The sequence below is a fragment of the Bubalus bubalis genome, chromosome 2, assembly GCF_019923935.1.
Source record: "Bubalus bubalis isolate 160015118507 breed Murrah chromosome 2, NDDB_SH_1, whole genome shotgun sequence".
Taxonomy (NCBI): Eukaryota; Metazoa; Chordata; class Mammalia; order Artiodactyla; family Bovidae; genus Bubalus; species Bubalus bubalis.
The window spans coordinates 86,200,715-86,217,262 of record NC_059158.1 but is presented as its reverse complement, the minus strand read 5'-3'; the positions used below and the strand labels follow the sequence as shown (position 1 = coordinate 86,217,262).

At 36.3% G+C, this 16,548-nt stretch overlaps 1 protein-coding gene across 1 annotated transcript in view; it reads right to left on the bottom strand.

Annotated features, from left to right (window-relative positions):
* Nucleotides 1-16,548, bottom strand: part of IFIH1 (interferon induced with helicase C domain 1) — a 56,318-nt gene that overhangs the window by 32,782 nt on the left and 6,988 nt on the right. The window contains exons 2-3 of the mRNA XM_006073992.4: nt 16,049-16,217; nt 9,789-9,929 (exon numbers count right to left, since the gene is read on the bottom strand). Coding sequence (XP_006074054.2) covers nt 9,789-9,929; nt 16,049-16,217 — 310 coding nt within the window. The remainder of the gene's footprint in view (nt 1-9,788; nt 9,930-16,048; nt 16,218-16,548) is intronic.

Sequence of the window (16,548 nt, the reverse complement as noted above, 5' to 3'; positions counted from 1 at the left end):
AAGAGGAACATTTCTATCCTTCTTGGATAAAATTAATTGTGGTAATTCTGCTAGACATCATTATTAAAATGAAAGTGAACACAGAGAGGTCTATATCTTTGTCATTTTAAGGCTATATAAATCTCCAGTTTTCCAACACAAAAATAATTTTGTTTCCTCAGCAGCAATTTCTTATGCAATTGATATATTTTTTCTTTCATAGAAACAAAAGTACTAAAGGAAATAACCCTAATAATTAAAGAAAATATTTTGTTTCTTGATAACATTGAGAATGCTTTCTCCAGAGATTTTCTTCATGCATTTACCTAAAAAAATCATGTAACACACACACACGCACACCAAAAAGTCAGATCAAAAAAGTGTTATATGATGAAAAAATCAAACCAACCTATTGAATTTATAAACCAAGAGTTCCTGTAGTTGATTATATAGGATTATCATGAGTCATTCTTTGTACTTTTCACAGTATCAATCTGGATTTATGTCCTAATGACTAAAGTCATGTGTCTATGATTTTAAAATAGCTCAGATAAATAGTCAGTTGGAGACTGGGCGTTCCCATGAAAATGTGCTGTGGAGTCAAACAAATCAGTCTCCAGATCTGAGCTCGGCCACTGCTAACAAGTGACTTATCCTTTTTACCTTTTTAAAATATAGACAGCAATTTCTACTTTCTCTTTTATTATGAGAATGATTCTGTTAGATCAAATAAATAAATCTTTAAGAGAAAGAAATCTTAAATTCTCATGGAGTGGCTGTTTACATGAGCTTTGAATATTAGAGGTAGACTATATAACAAGTTTAATTAACTTATAGATAGGTGTCATTTCCTTTAGGAAAAATATCAAAGGTAGGTATGAAATGGATTAGAATATGCTGGTAATTTCTGTTTAAAGAAAAGCAGTTATTCCTGTGAAACTGCTGAAATGAAGAAAAACAATATTTATTCTGTTAAAAGACAGGATTTTCGATAATAATTTTGTAAACAACACGATAAAGAACAGCTTTTCCTATAATAATAGTGTCTAAGACCAGTCTATAAAACATGGGAGGAAAAAAAAAAAAAAAAACTGCCTCATTTTACAATCACATCTTGAATAGTTTACTAATAAGGCAGAAATACTAACCTGAATCTGAGAAATTATATATTTAATATCCTATGGAACTTTAAATACTTTAAAATATTTTTAAACCATTTGGAAGCCAAAAAAAAATTTTTTTTTTTTAATTTCAAATGAAGAAAACCCTCCTCCTTGAAGGCCTTTTCAGATCTATTTCAATGTAAAGTTTGCCCTCTGCTGGAAAAATGCTATATTAACAATGAGTTGATAAATATATTGTTATTCAGCCTAAGAACTGAGCTTCATTAGGTAAAACACCAATTGGTGCTTACTTCCATCCCTACCAGGTGGTGTTCCTCCTAATTTGAGCTTAAGATGCATTTATAACTTCATAGAAGATTCTTTCTTTCTTACCCCTTGCCTCAGCCTTTCCTTCTCTTTGCTGGAAAGTGGTTTTTGCATCACATTAGGAAGGGGGCCAGAGCCTCAGCGCTACTGAGAAAGGGCACCAGCAAAACCAATGGTTCTCCTGGGAGGCAGTGTTTATAAAGTATGCAAATAGTCTGATTTCACTTGCCAGGTAATGGTATATCTATTCTAGTTCTGACCTCTTGATGCACATTAGCTTTACTTCTTCAACTATCCCCTCCTTCCCTCTAGTTGCATAATCCCCAAAGTCTGGAACAGCAAAGATCATCCCAAGCTTCAAACACATGTGTATGTATGTGCGCTCACACAGGACTCAGGCTCGCTACAAGTGTGCTTACTGTCATACTACTGATAATACCAATCTCCTTTTCTTTTGAAATAACTATCTTTTCTGAAAGGAGATAGATGACTTTTATTTTCAGCTCTATGTATATGGATTTGTGCGTGCGTGTGCGCGCACACACACACACGCTTACATTTTGGTCTGTCAGATTCTGCTCTCTGTGCCAGGGAACATGTGTTCCCGCAGAATGGAGAGAAGCCACCTCCACCCACCTTGCATATTCTCTCCTGGATCCAAGCTTCTAGGAAATGAGTTCCCCAAAGGAAAAAAAAAAAAAAAAATCTCCTAGAGCCACAGGCCCACATGGCTATCCACCGAGCGCCTCTGCTCCTGTTTATAGAATTCACTCTGCTGAAGTGTTTCAGCCAGAATTAAATTAGAATTGTGTATATTGATGTTGGCTTAAATTGTGTCATCTATGCCCTTTAGCCTTTGGACTTGAGTCTTAAAGAGAAAGACAGTGATTCAAGTACAGGGTTGTAGGGATAGTCATACCCACTAGAGTGACCCATTCATTCACTGCTTGTCAGTAACAGGTAAAAAGTCTGAGAGCAGAGTCCGTTATGAGTGATAAGCATGATGACCACATGGGAAGTAAGTCTTGGCAATGCAGAGTGTAGGAATGCATGCAAGATAGATGGGAAGTGGAAATCTCTTTGGTTGGTAGGTACCCTTCAGGAAAAGCTATTCAAGTTATGTGGATCTGAGGAAAGTATGCAGAGAGGTGCATTTAAAGGTATCCTGGTAGGGACTTTCCTGGAGGTCCAGTGGTTAAGATGTTGCCTTCTAATGCAGAGGGTGAGGGTTTGATCCCTGGTTGGGGAGCTAAGATTCCACCTGCCTCGTGGTCAAAAAAACCAAAAACATAAAACATAAGCAATACTGTAAAAAATTCAATAAAGACTTTAAAGATGGTCCACATCAAAAAATAAATTCTTTAAAATGATAAATAAAGGCAAATCCTGGTAAATATTCAGTAGTAGCTTTTGGGGAGGAAAAAAAAGTGACAATTTAATAGTGTTTGCCACATTGATTTGACGACTTGATTTGTAAGTTCTATTTGATCTAATTTAATAAGACAAAGATCTACTTCAAAAATAAAATAAAAGTGCTTGCCAACATTGATGGTGTTCATATTCCCCACCATGACTGATTTCAAGCTACCAGCATGATGTCACCCAGTGGAGCTGGGAAGAGATTTACACGCTGGGCTCCTGCAAGCCAGAAGGAACCTGTTCCAGCACCCTGATGGATAAATCTCTGTAATGAAACACTCTCCTACAAACACCATCTGAAATCATCACACATGGTTTGGGCTAATATTCCATAATTGTCCGAATGATAAACATTTAAGAGGGTTTTTGTGTTTTTTTTGCCTCAGGACAAGTCTTTGTAAAAATCATAGTTAAAGAAACCTGCTAACTTTCATTGATCCTAGAAATCTTACCTCCCACCCGCTCCTTCATAAATGCTCCTCTGGAATCCAACTGTTTCCCTACCCACATTTTTCACAGTATTTTGCTATGTTTATTATTAATACAACTGAATTTTCCTATGTTTAATGTGTGGGAGCATGCTCAGCCACTCGGTCGTGGCCAACTCTCTGCAACCCCATGGACTGTATTACCCACTGGACTCCTCTGCCCATGTGTTAATTATACCTGGATAAATTTTTATAAACTTTATTTTTTAGCAGCCTTAGGTTTCTAGCAAAATTGAGTAGAAGGTAGAGAGATTATGTATAACCTCCTCCATTATGAATACCCCCTAAAGCACATTTTGAACCTTCTTTATACCTGCACTTTCGCTTATGCTATCCATACAACGGAAAGTGTCAGCTGCCACTTCTGTTTACAAATCCAACACAGGACCTTCAAAGTGCCGATGAACTGCCTTCCAATCCTCCTCTGTGGTAAGTCTTCCCAGGCCTCTCCTCTAATGTATTCTCTTTTCCTAGAAACAAATTTCTGTCTGTGTTTAGGGGCACAAAACTTGTTTTCTTGAACTGGATTATAAACTCTCTGAGGGTGAGGACAGTACCCTAGCACTTGGCCAGAACTTATTCTCAGCTTCTAGTCCTATTCAAATAGAGAAGATAATGTCTAATGATCAAATTAAAATCACATTTGTTGAAACTCTGCTGAAAAAACTTTAAGCTTGTAGCCATATAAAAATCATGAAAATAAATCCAACTCATATTAGCTGCACAGCAGAGAGGTTTTTTCCCCATCAAAATACTGATATTCTCACTCCTGAGATATGAACAGTAATCCTCCTAGAACTATTATGCAATTGGGGGTCGTATAACTAAACCTAGATGTCTCTCAGTGGGTTTCAAACAAAATACAATCCTAGATTTTCTTTTAACAAACACAAAACAGCAGTTGTAACAAACTCTCTCTCTCTTTCTCAAGTCAAAATAATATTTGCCTCTTGGATTTCTGTACTAGTATTTCTAGTTCCCAATAATTAATATAACTAAATTTAGAAGAGATAGAGATGTAAAGGAGAGCTATCTAAATTCAGAGCAATCCTATAATAGTATGGGTGATCTCTCACAGTATTATCGAAGACTGCTGTATCAATTATCTTTCCCACTAAGCTCTCAAGTGCTATGTGGTATGTATTTCTAGAGATTCTAAAAATCTCGAAATTTCTAGAGGTTAGTACTAAAGAACATTATTCTGGTCCGCAAGTGCAAGGATAAATTTTGTGGCATTTTTACAGAGATTACTATAGACCAAGTCTAAGATTGGACTTTGGTCTATAAAAAGGCAAAACAAAACAACAACAAAAAGAATGCTCTAACAGATTGGGCCAGAAAGAAGGAGGCTGTTTTATAAAGGTCAATTTTTAAACCCCTCCTACAGAACATGATCTATGCAAAATATATCCACAATATATTCCAAAGCATAATGTCACCGGATAAACCTAAGGAGTGGAACATATGGGGGAATATGAAAAAGAAGGTATTAAAGTCTGAAAACAAGCAGGTTGGTAAGCTCATTAGCTGGGGTGGAATTTTAAAATCTTCACGTGAACGAATATATAAATCAAAATATACACATGCACTCACAGTCATGCGCACTGTGTATTCACACATGGCACACTCATCCTGTTACATTATAATCGTCCACCCGGGAACAGTGACATTCTACTCTCTTTATAAATGTCAAAGCGCCCTCTGCTGTCCAATCTGTGGAATTTGCATTTTCTAGTTTCGTAACAGGGAAATCCAGCGAAGAATGGAAAAGAAGTTTGGGGGATTATCTGCGGAACTCTGCGTAAATTTAAGTTCATCCCAAACACAATAAATTTTATTATTTAGTTTTAAATCTCATTTGCTTTGTTTTTATCTAATTATAGGGCACTAATTTGTAAAATAGTGTATTAAAAAAGTCAACTTTTAAATAAGTAAAATAACCACTTATTTGTTTTAACAAAGTTAACAGAAGAAATTGAAAATGATTGCATAAGCAATTTTACCATAAGCCTATAAATTTAACATATACCAGATAACTGTATATTTTCTATAGTTCAATTATTTTTAATAGAAGAAAATGAATGTGGGCTTTGTGTCCCTCTGATATTTTCTAGGGACATGTGGTCCAGAGAAACATCAAAGTTTTCCAATAGTTTCTTGTTAGAAAATGACCAGTGACTACAGAAAGCAGAACTATTACATCCAGCATGAAAATTCTATGAATAGTCTGAGAACTATTCAAATATCCTTTAGAAATTATTATATTAGTGTGGGAAAAAACAGATTATTGCATTAGTGTGGGTCTATCTTAATTATTAACCACTTTTTAAATGGAAGCAGTTGAAAGGAGAAAGGAAGAAGAAATGCCAACCCCCAAGGCAGAGGCATGACGAAAATGACTGTCCAGGACTGCCCACTAGGGAATTCTGATCTATCACCCCCAGGTTGAAGGAGAGCTGTGATTAAAATTAGTTTCACGGTGGGCCACTGTTACTAACGCTAGTGTGTCTTACCTGACAGGAGTGTTAAGGAGTAAAAAAGGTTAAAAACAATATATAAAGAATCTTTGCCTTAAAACTATAAATATTTATCATTTGTATCCACAAAGACTATTGGTCACTGAAAAAAAAATACTTTAAAATTGATTTGGAAATAAAACTTAGAGAAGTCTAATTTAAAATTAGAAATAATTCAAGCCACATTTTTTCTTTTTGCTTATGAAATTTCATATTTATAGAATGTGTGTAGCTTAAGTAATAAGTTCTTTCAATGCTACCTTGGTAACTGTACTTGGACTCTTAACCTGCTGTGCTGAAATTCAAGCTAAAGATTATACATTATCAATATCAGTAAGATGCACAAAATTATGTAAATTAGTATTATTGAATATTTTCAATATTGAATACTTTCATATTTATCCTGATTGTTAAGCTTGCCAAAAATAACAATGTAGGCAAAATCCTTCTACAGTTAATTTTGCAACAAAAACTTCCATCAAAAGAATTCCAATAACTTCTTTGGGGGTAATGGTTCTTTAAAAGTCATATACATCAGTAATTCTTAGTTCTGAAGAACAACAACAAAAGAAACAAATAACTGGGAGGATCTACATCTATCAGGAGCAGTGTCAAGGCCTGAAGCAAAAGGCATTACACTTTTGTAGATCGGTTGCCAGAATGGATTGGATGAACCTGTTCCCAAGTCCACACGAGAAGTTCAGACAGCACAAGAACCTCACAGCCTAGTAGCTGTTGAAGTCTTGAACAGGATGGAGTCCTCAGATTATGGTACAGTTTGTTGACATGTCCTCAGACTAGTACACATCTTAGCAGCCTGTACTTTTCTTCCACAGCACTTGGTGCAGTGACAGACTACTGCTTGGCTGACATGCCCATCATGGAAAGCTCCACTGGGGCAGAAGCCACTTCTATTTTGTCCCATCACAATATTTACAGTGCTGAACTGAACAGTGCGTGCCTGGCACACAAGAGGAGTTTAATAAAGATTTATTAAAAGGAAGAAGTGAAAGAAAGGGAGGGAGGGGACCCCAAGAAGGAAAACAAACCCTTTCCTGTCTCTCAAGACCATTATTGTAAAATCCAGATTTTTTCACATGATGCAAATTTATGTTTTATATTAAATAGTAAGAAACAGATTTTTTTTTTAAGGCTACACCATGCATGGCTGTGGAATCCTTGTTCCCTGACTAGGGATTGAACTCACGCCCCACTGAAGTGGACTCTTGGAGTCCTAACCATTGGATCATCAGGGAAGTCCCAGAAAACAGATTAAAAAAAAAAGTTTTGCATTTAATTTTGTCCTTGCTGAGACTCGGAATGTTCCACAGATACTGCAGGCTGACAAGATGCATTAGGCTGGCAAGTTGATGAAAACCCTTCATTTGAGATGAAGCTCGACTACCAGGCTCAGTCCTGGGTTTAATTCTTTCTAGTGTGAATTTAGAAAATAGCCAGTAACCCACAGAGATGTCGGGTAGCCTAACAAGGAAGTTTATTAAAACGTGAAAAATCCACATTCAGGTAGTAATTTTGGCATTCCTATACAACCATGATTTCTGAAAGAAAGCACAGCTGCTGAAATGGAAAAAAAAAAAAAAAAAAAGATCCTCTAGAATTCAGGTTTGCTATTCTGTACATTAAATTGTGGTCCAAGACCAGCTGTAGCAGCATCACCTGGGAACAAGTGAATAGGACAGAATCTCAGGCTCCACACAGAACCTATGATTCAAAGTCTGCATTTCAATAAGACCCCCTCTTCCAGGTGACTCATAAGCACATTAATGCTTCAGAAGTATCCCACTAAAAAAACCCAACACCTTAAATAAACAAGGCTAAATTGCAGGCAAGCTATAAAAGACCTTGGTACTATTTATGACAAAGGATTGCTACCCTATATATTTAGCTAATTCACCTAAACCAGCAAGAAGAATATAAATGCCCTAAAAGAAAAATAGGCAACAACAACAAAAAGAATGAACTTGTAAATATGTTTTTCATTGGAAATTAAAAACTCAAATTCAGGTAGTAACAGAGCAAATTGGTTAAGTTTAAAAACAGCATTGCCCACTCATGTACAAGAGCCTTCAAGACAGTAAGTATTCCCCTATATTGTTTGGTACAATTTCCTGGAGTAAAATATGGCATTAAATATCAAGTGCCTTGAAACTGTAGAAATCATTTGATCCAGAAATTTCAATTATGTAATATGTCTTTAAGAATTAAACTGGGTGGGGAGACAGATGAATTGAGAGCTTGGGGTTAGCAGACACAAATTATTACATAGAGAATGGATGAACAAGGCCCCACTGTACAGCACAAAGAAATATAGTCAATACCCTATAATAAACAAACCATAAGGGAAAGAATATGAAAAAGAATATATATAACTGAATTACTTTGCTGTAAGCAGATATTGAGACAACACTGTAAATCAATTATACTTCAATACAGTAAATTTTAAAAAATAAAACAAATTTAAAAAGAATTAAACTGAGATATAAATACAAAAAGACTTATTGCAGCATTACTCATGATGTAGAAATTTGGAAACATCCTAAATATTCAAAAGGTGGTTAATTAGCTAAAAAGCATCCAACAGATGGAATTGTTATTCAATTGTTAAAAACCGTGCTGTAGAAGAATATTTAATAAATACAGGAGAAATGCCATTGTATATAGACATCCAGGTATGTAAAAAAATGAGAAAAACAAATACCCAAATATGAAGAGTAATGTATTTTATTGGGAAAGGGGGAGTGTTTTTTTCCTTTGTTTTCTGTTTTCCAAATTTCCTACAACGCAGCCATATTACTTTTTCTGAGGTGAAAACAGCGTATTTTGCAGTAGTGTGATAGCGTCAGCTTATACGGGCCCACAGGAACAACTGTTAAATTTTCTGGAATTTTGTGGAATTTTATTAATGTTAAGCACAAGCATCTTTACAAATTAAATGATATGGACTTACTAAATAAATTATATTAAAACAAAGGTAATGAATACTTAAAACTCATCATTTTCTAATCATTTTTGTAGATTTTACAATCATCAGCGAAGCTGAGGCTATATAAGTCTATCGTCTCCATGTAATAAATGGCAAATAATGTACTGCACATCTATTCCCAACTCAGTGTTCAGTGACATTATATGGACGCTTGAAAATAGCCATGGTAAAAGTATTTCCACCATGAAGATGGCATATCCTAAACATCAAGGCTTTTTCTTTTCCCTACAGGGCCACTTGGTAAGCATTTACTAGTATACCACAGACTTCCAGCAACTATTTCTAGTGAAAAATGAATGTGGCCATTTGGGGTGGCAGAGGGGAAGGAGAGAAGGCTTCTCCTATTATGAGAAAATTAGGGAGGGGAAATGGTTAAATTTATTTCATTTTTCCAAGCCTGTTTCATATCAAAAGAGGTGGATATGGTGGTATCTAGTACCCACACCAATTAGTTACTGAAATTCAAGCAAACTCCTGTTTAGCACCCATTCATCTTCCTTTCTACAACCTTGGTTTTGGTTTCTACAATCCGGTCTAACCTTTCTGTGACACCCTAATCTGTAAAAAAGGGAAAAGGTAATACCTTCATTTAATTCTCGGAACTTTGGGTGAGTCAAACTGATTCATGTATTTGAAAGTACTTTGAAAATCATGGGATGTACTTATGATACTTATGATAAGAACCATGAACATGTTTATAAAATAAAATTAGAACTGAGTATGTTCATATTTATAACATATTAATATTGCATTAGCTTTAAAAGATTTTTAGCCACAAAGAGCAATAATTTTCATTTAATATCCTCCAGAAATATTATCTGAATACAAATACAAAACCCCAAAGCCCAAATTTCCTCCCTCTGTTTAATAGATCCTAATGTTATCAATGCAACAATTGATTTTTCCGGAAGTAGTTAATTAGTGCAGTAAAGTATGTGTGTGCGCCAAGTACCTGAAACTATAGAAGAATCTGCAAAAGACGATTCCAGTGAACTATTCTCTATGTCCAAGACCTCCAGATTTGGTTGATCTGTGGCTAAAAGGAGTGGCTCTTTGACTTCGAGACCATCTTCTTGTGATAAATTCTCAGACTCTGTGAACAAAAGTATCAGAAAGTAAACAATAGTGCCATACAAGCTTTTATACAGTATACGTAACTGTCATTGGTGTTTTGAAAACAAATAGGGGTTCCTAATAGAGATTAACCTGAATATACTTACATACTTTGAAATTCTAAACAGAATGCAGATTGCAATGAAATGCAAGGTTTTATACAATATAAAGAGCTGCTATTTTTATTTTGAAAACCAAGTGGGGTCTCTAGTAGAGATATGCCTACATACACTTCAATGGTTTGACATTTTGAAAGGTTTGAAACATGTTTTTACATTCTGACACAGTATTTTTATTTTTAATATGAACACAGTGAGTAATTCTTTTGTGATGATTAAATTTTATCTAAAAAGCCAATATAATATTAAGTATTATGCTAATCGTAAGTGCGATGATTTCCTATCTGACCATCACCTTTAGGAAGTAAGCCACTTATTTCAGTGATACAAAGTCACACATAAGACTGCATTAGTGAAAATGCAAATTTGGTGGTAGTTTTTCTTTAACTTGTGATCTTGCCATTTTTTTCTCTCACTGTGCATTCTACATGAGATGTACATATGCTTTAATGTCAGCCTACATTCATGTATTTTGAATTTCTGGAGATTTTTTAGAAATTTAATAAAATATTCTGATCATTCTTTTCTCTTTCCCTCTATTTCTTTCATCTGGCCTTTTTTCCCTTCAACCAACAAGCACTGAGTGTTTTCTTAAATCCTTTTGTGGGTTATGAAGAAAAACAAGAGTTTTGCCCTTCTGAAGTACAATCTGTCAGAGACTGATGCCATAAAGAACATTTCCTAAAGTATCATTTTTGATTAACCTATCTTAAAGAATAAGGAGAAAATACGTGCTGTGTATGGAGAATTTCCTGAAGACAACTGTTCTGACTTTGGAGTTTGTCTTTAGACAAGATGATTTGATAATATTCATAGGTATATATTATACATATTTGGGGTTTATTGCCGGGAGCCAGCGAGAGACATTCCACTTGTGACAAAGGTCATGAGGAAGGAGGCTCGGCATACGCAAAGGCGGGATGGAGCCTCAGGAGTCCCCCTGGATATTCTCGAGCATCTACCCCCCAAAAAACCAGAGTCTGCCTACTTTATTGCTTTGTGCTCTCACCTCTGACTTTACTGGGGGCTGTCCCCCACCACCATCTCGCTCTCTCTGTCAAAGAGTTAACTTACAGCTCCAATTAATAAAGTTCCTGGGCAATTAGTAGTGTTTAAATCCAAAGGCCTCAGATGGCTCTCTAACTTGCCTGACAAGTTTACCCAGACTCCTACAGCTATGCATACGATTGTTTACAGTCTCCCAGCCTCGAGAGGCACAGGAAGCTTAAGATATTCAAATAGCTTAGAGCCTCTCAGAGAGTTAGAAACTGTCAGGATAAAACTAGTAAAAGATTTCATTGATAGCCAATGCTTGCTGCCAAGTTTCCACATCCCCTGAATTGTATCCTTGAATGTGTATTAATTAATATAGTTGGTATGTAGAAAAAATAAGTAGTGGCCTTGGTGCTAGCAACTTTAGACCCTTAAGGTAATAAATTCTTTCCTTTGTTGTAAACCCATTACACATCCGCCCTATAGGAATGCAATTTTATCTTCGGAAGATGGTGCAAACCTTAAAATAATTACCCTTAGAGAAAATAAGTCTTTGTTGATAAGTCTTTGTCAAGAGTCATAAAATGTTAATAGGCCTTCTGGCCAGAAGATGATGTAAATCACCTAAACCATTTGTATACGATAAATTTGCAGGAAAGAAACCCTGGTTTTTGATAAGGATCAAAGACTGCTGACTTTGCATCCCCTATTATCCTCTATGTGTAACTTAGGGTATAAAAGCCCCTGTTGAAAATAAAGCTACGGGCCTTGCTCACCAAAGCTTGGTCTCCCCATGTCATTCTTCCCCTCAATTTTCAGCTGAGTCTCCATCTGGAGCGTGGATATCCTCTGCGACCATTTATTTGCCTGGGCTTCTAAGACCCACTGGAGAAGGTGTCTAAGGTGGGGCACCTTCCGCTATTCGAGAGGGCGCCTGTGGCCTCCATGGTCAGAGCTAACCTGGTGTCACAGGTTATATTGATCTTCCGCGTAAACCAAGCTACTCAGCCTCTTTTCTCCACTGAATTTTCCTACTGAGCTATCCTCATTCTATTACTCTTTATATCTTTGATAAATATGTAAATAGTCGCCAACGCCGTCTCCCCTTCGAATACCCTGGATCAGCCGGGGCTGGACCTTGGCAGTTTATAATAATAATAGGCAATTTATTTTGTGCTTTACTAATGTTAAATCATTTAATCCTAAAAATAATCCCGATGGTAAGTAATATTATTATCCCCATTTCACAGAGGAGTAATTTGAGGCATAGAATGGGCAGGTACCTAGTGAAAGTCACACATCCAGAGACATGAAGGAGCCAGGATTCAGTAAGTGTCAGGCTCCAGAGCCCAGTCTCCTGTATTAATCGGTGCAGGCCAGCTTGACAAAGCACCGTAGACCAAGTGGCTAAAGTAAAAAAAAGTATTTTATCATATTTCTAGAAATTCGAAGTCTATGGTCAATATGCCAGATTTGGTCTCTGATGAGAGTTTATTTCTGAGATTGCTGAGTGTGACCTCTTCACGGTGTCCTCACATGGACAGAGACTTCATTTTTCTTCTTCTTCTAAGGCCTTGGGCCCACCAGACTGGGGCCTGCTCTGATGATCTCATTTAACCTTGGTTACCTCCTAAAGACATACCTCTAGGTACAGTCACAGAGGTGGTTGGGGCTTCAACCTCTGAATTCATGGGTTGAGGAGGGCACGATTCTGCCCACAGCAGCTCCTACCAAGTGAATAATCACAGCTAACTTTGTTCTGGGCATCAAGACTGGCTAAAAAATGATTAGACTCTCCTAATAAGATGTACAGATCAGCAAACAATATTTAAATTCCTGAACCCCTGATTGGATTTTCTGAGGACATGAGAAGTGAGCCCTACTTGTTTGGAATGTGTTTTTCAGGAGTACCCTGACTGCTGGTAGGGGTAGTGAGAATTTAAGAATACCGAATCCCAGATGGAGATTGTAACCTCTATCCAACTTTTGAAAGAAGCATAGAGGACTTCCCTGGTTAAGTGGTTAAGAACCCGCCTGCTAATGCAGGGGACATGGATTTGATCTCTGGGTCAGAAAGATCCCCTGGAGAAGGAACTGGCAGCTCACTCCAGTATTCTTGCCTGGAAAACCCAATGGAAAGAGGAGCCTGGCAAGCTACAGTCCATGAGGTCAAAAAGAGTCAGACACATAGCGACTGAGCAAGAGCCAGGAAGATTCCATGTGCTTCTGGGCAATCAAGCCTGCATAGTGCAACTACTGAGCCCAGGAGCCCTGGAGCCCGTGCTCTGCAACAAAAGAAGCCACTGCAATGAGAAGCCCGCACTATACGCAACTAGAGAAAGTCCAGGCACAGCAACAAAGACCCAGTGCAGCCAAAAATAAATTCATTAATTTAAAAACTTAAAAAAAAAGAAGCTCAGAAACCCTAACCCTGCTCCCTGCCTTTTAAGAGCTCACATATCTAGGGCAACATCTATCATCATCCACTTTGGTTGAAAGAAGGAAAGCCCCAAATTTAAGAGGATCCTGTCAGGACACCAGGGAGGGTGAAAAGAATGAAAGACAATTAATTACTGCCATGTTTTTTTTTCTTTTCAGAAGGACCTTTATTCTTTTTATAAAGTGCTTGACCTTCGCCAGCCAATGTAAGTCCACAGGTAGGAGGAATTTAGATAAACTAGTGCCTAAGCCATTCTGAAATAGACACTTAAAGACAGTCACAGTCATGGCATATAATAAGGAAAGTAAAGAGGAAGTTTTGTGAATATTAGATAGATGTATGTGATAGGTGCGTTATTACACAGCTATTACACATGTATTCTTCACCTAGGATTGCTATGTTCAAAGAATTAGAATTTGAAAAATCGAATTCGACTTCTAAAAAGGCACCAAAATATCTTAGAAAGAAATATGTTGTATATAACTTGTTGCTCTGCCCCAACAACCACCCCCAGAAAAAAAGAAAGCAATGTGGCCAGACATACTGTCTGTGTCACAAGAGTTGGAAGATACTTTTGAGCCAATCTTCTAGCCTTTTTCCTAAACTAGTACACAGCTGTAAGATGGGTAGTTACCCTCTACTTTAGAGGATGGATGTAACAAGGTCTTTTGTGATCTGCAAGGCTGCTCTTTCAAATATCCCTTGATACATGGAGACCAAAATTTCCCAGGAAACAAAAAAATCAAGACTGTATCCATTTCAGAGTTCAAGTCTAGAATGTCGTCATGGATGGAAATGGTCCCATGTGGTTTTGAAAGGGAACTCATAATAAGGTGTGATCTGTACTGGAGTCTGGCTCATCCTTGAGGGATAAGGGAGACACTTGGCCCCATCATTGTTTGTAAATTTGACCTGAAGTTTCTTTAGAAGTAGCAGATTGGCATTAGAGTTATGCTATAGAAATAATAGCTGGGCCATAATAAATAAATGCAAAAAAACCAAACAACTCTAATCTTGATATTGCAAGCAAGTAGTATCATTCAGCTCCCTCCAGAGTACTAAAGCAAAGTCAAGATGCTTCCTATTGGGAGGGAATTTTCCTTATACAATTAAACTTTGCTGTGGAAATAGAAAAAAATGATAGTAGGAACCGAGGAAACTGCTAGTGGACAAATCATGGAATTACTCCTGGCTTTTGAAAGCTGGATTGACCATCTTTGGCTGAATGAATCCCCTCAAATCCCTAAATGATTTCAGAGAGAAGGGGGAGCCTCTTGAGCTTTTCACTTTGTGGCCATTTCAAACTTATGACACCACACAGCATTTGTTTTGGGGTGAAACAAAAAGACCTTCCACAAACATGGAAGGCACTTTACTTCCCATGGTTCACTTACACACAAGTTTATTAACATCAATTTTGTAATTCTTAGGGCTTTTTAATATCACATAGTAAAAATATTTGTCTATATATACACATAAATATGTAAACACTATTATATATATAGACACACACTATACATATATATATATACACACAGATATATATGTTCATATATATAGTGTGTATTTCTAACTACTGAGCAAAATTAAGCTATTTCATAAATAATACAACATAAAATCATAATATACTCTTTGGTCTAATGATTTGGTAATTATCTGTTTTTTCTTTTGTATAAGTAACTTAGAAAACTGTTTCTTATTCCATTAGAAAGTATGGTTTATGGAAACAGGGACTGCGTATGTCTCATTTAAGTCCATATCCCCAGCACCTGGAACAGTATCTGGTATATTGTTGGTACTCGTTACACATTGATTGAATGCCTGACTGAATAAAAGAAGTAAAGTAAGCTTGAAATGATTACAATCCATTTAAATTATATCTAATTGCGTATAAATTATAACAACTATATATTGGTAACCATTCATTGCCAATTAAATTTTAATTTGTCTTTCATTTGATACTTCTTTAAAACATAGGATACATACTCTGTAAAGAAAAATAAGGTGGCTGTTAATACTATATTTACAAATAACATATGTGAAAGAGCTATGCTATTTGTATTATTATAATTGAACACTTTCAAAAACTCAAAGAAAATAATATTGTGATACATTAGCAATTACAGACTTTGTATCAAATGTTTAATAAATTCCTCAAAGTATTATATAAATGTCCTGAAGACTTTGCAGCATAATTGTAATAACCACTAAAATATTTTCTTCCAATTTATTTGTCTAAGCAATGTTAAAATGATCTTGATAAAAATCTCAGACAATCCCTTTGTTTCCAAAATAAGATGGAAAATGGAAAACATGTTGGATCAGGAGTCAGTGGCCAATATTCTAGCCCAGCTTGTTTAGTGTTATGGTCTTTGGGAGGTTCATCTTTTCCCAGGCAGAAATTTCTTCATTTGTAAGGAGAAGAAAACAGATCTGAAATTCAGATTCTAAATATCCTTTTCTTTGGGCACCGTATCTATAGGCTTCATTAAACTCTCAATCACGAGGTAAAACACACGAAGCTGTCCTTTGCAGAATTAGCAATACCTGTATTGCCTTCACAGCAATCGGTGCCTGTTAACTCCCGGGCAAGCTCATCATTTCCCGTCTGCCTCAGAATAGTCAGAAATGTAGAAAACCAGTTTTCTTTCTGCACAATCCTTTTCAGTAGCTCTCTTACCCCTGCTTCATTTCCATTATTTTCTGCAGCAGAAACCTGTTTTAAGAGAAAAGTAGAATTAAAGAAGTCAAACATTTTAATGAATAAATTTAAACAGAAACTAGCCTTTAGAAAAATTGAACCATATGTATAAAGGTTCGTATTAAAAGAAAACATCATTAAAGAAAAAATCAATGCCACTTGCAGAAATTCTGGATTCTAGAGGGAAGAGATTCGCTGGGCCAATCCCCTTTTAAATGTCCACCCTTTTTTAAAGCTTTTGAGATATTCAAACCTGACACAGGAAACAAATGTTTTACCTCTATCATTCTGAATAAGCGGTGCAAAAGAAGGTGACTTTAATCTTTACCTACATTATGTATGTCTA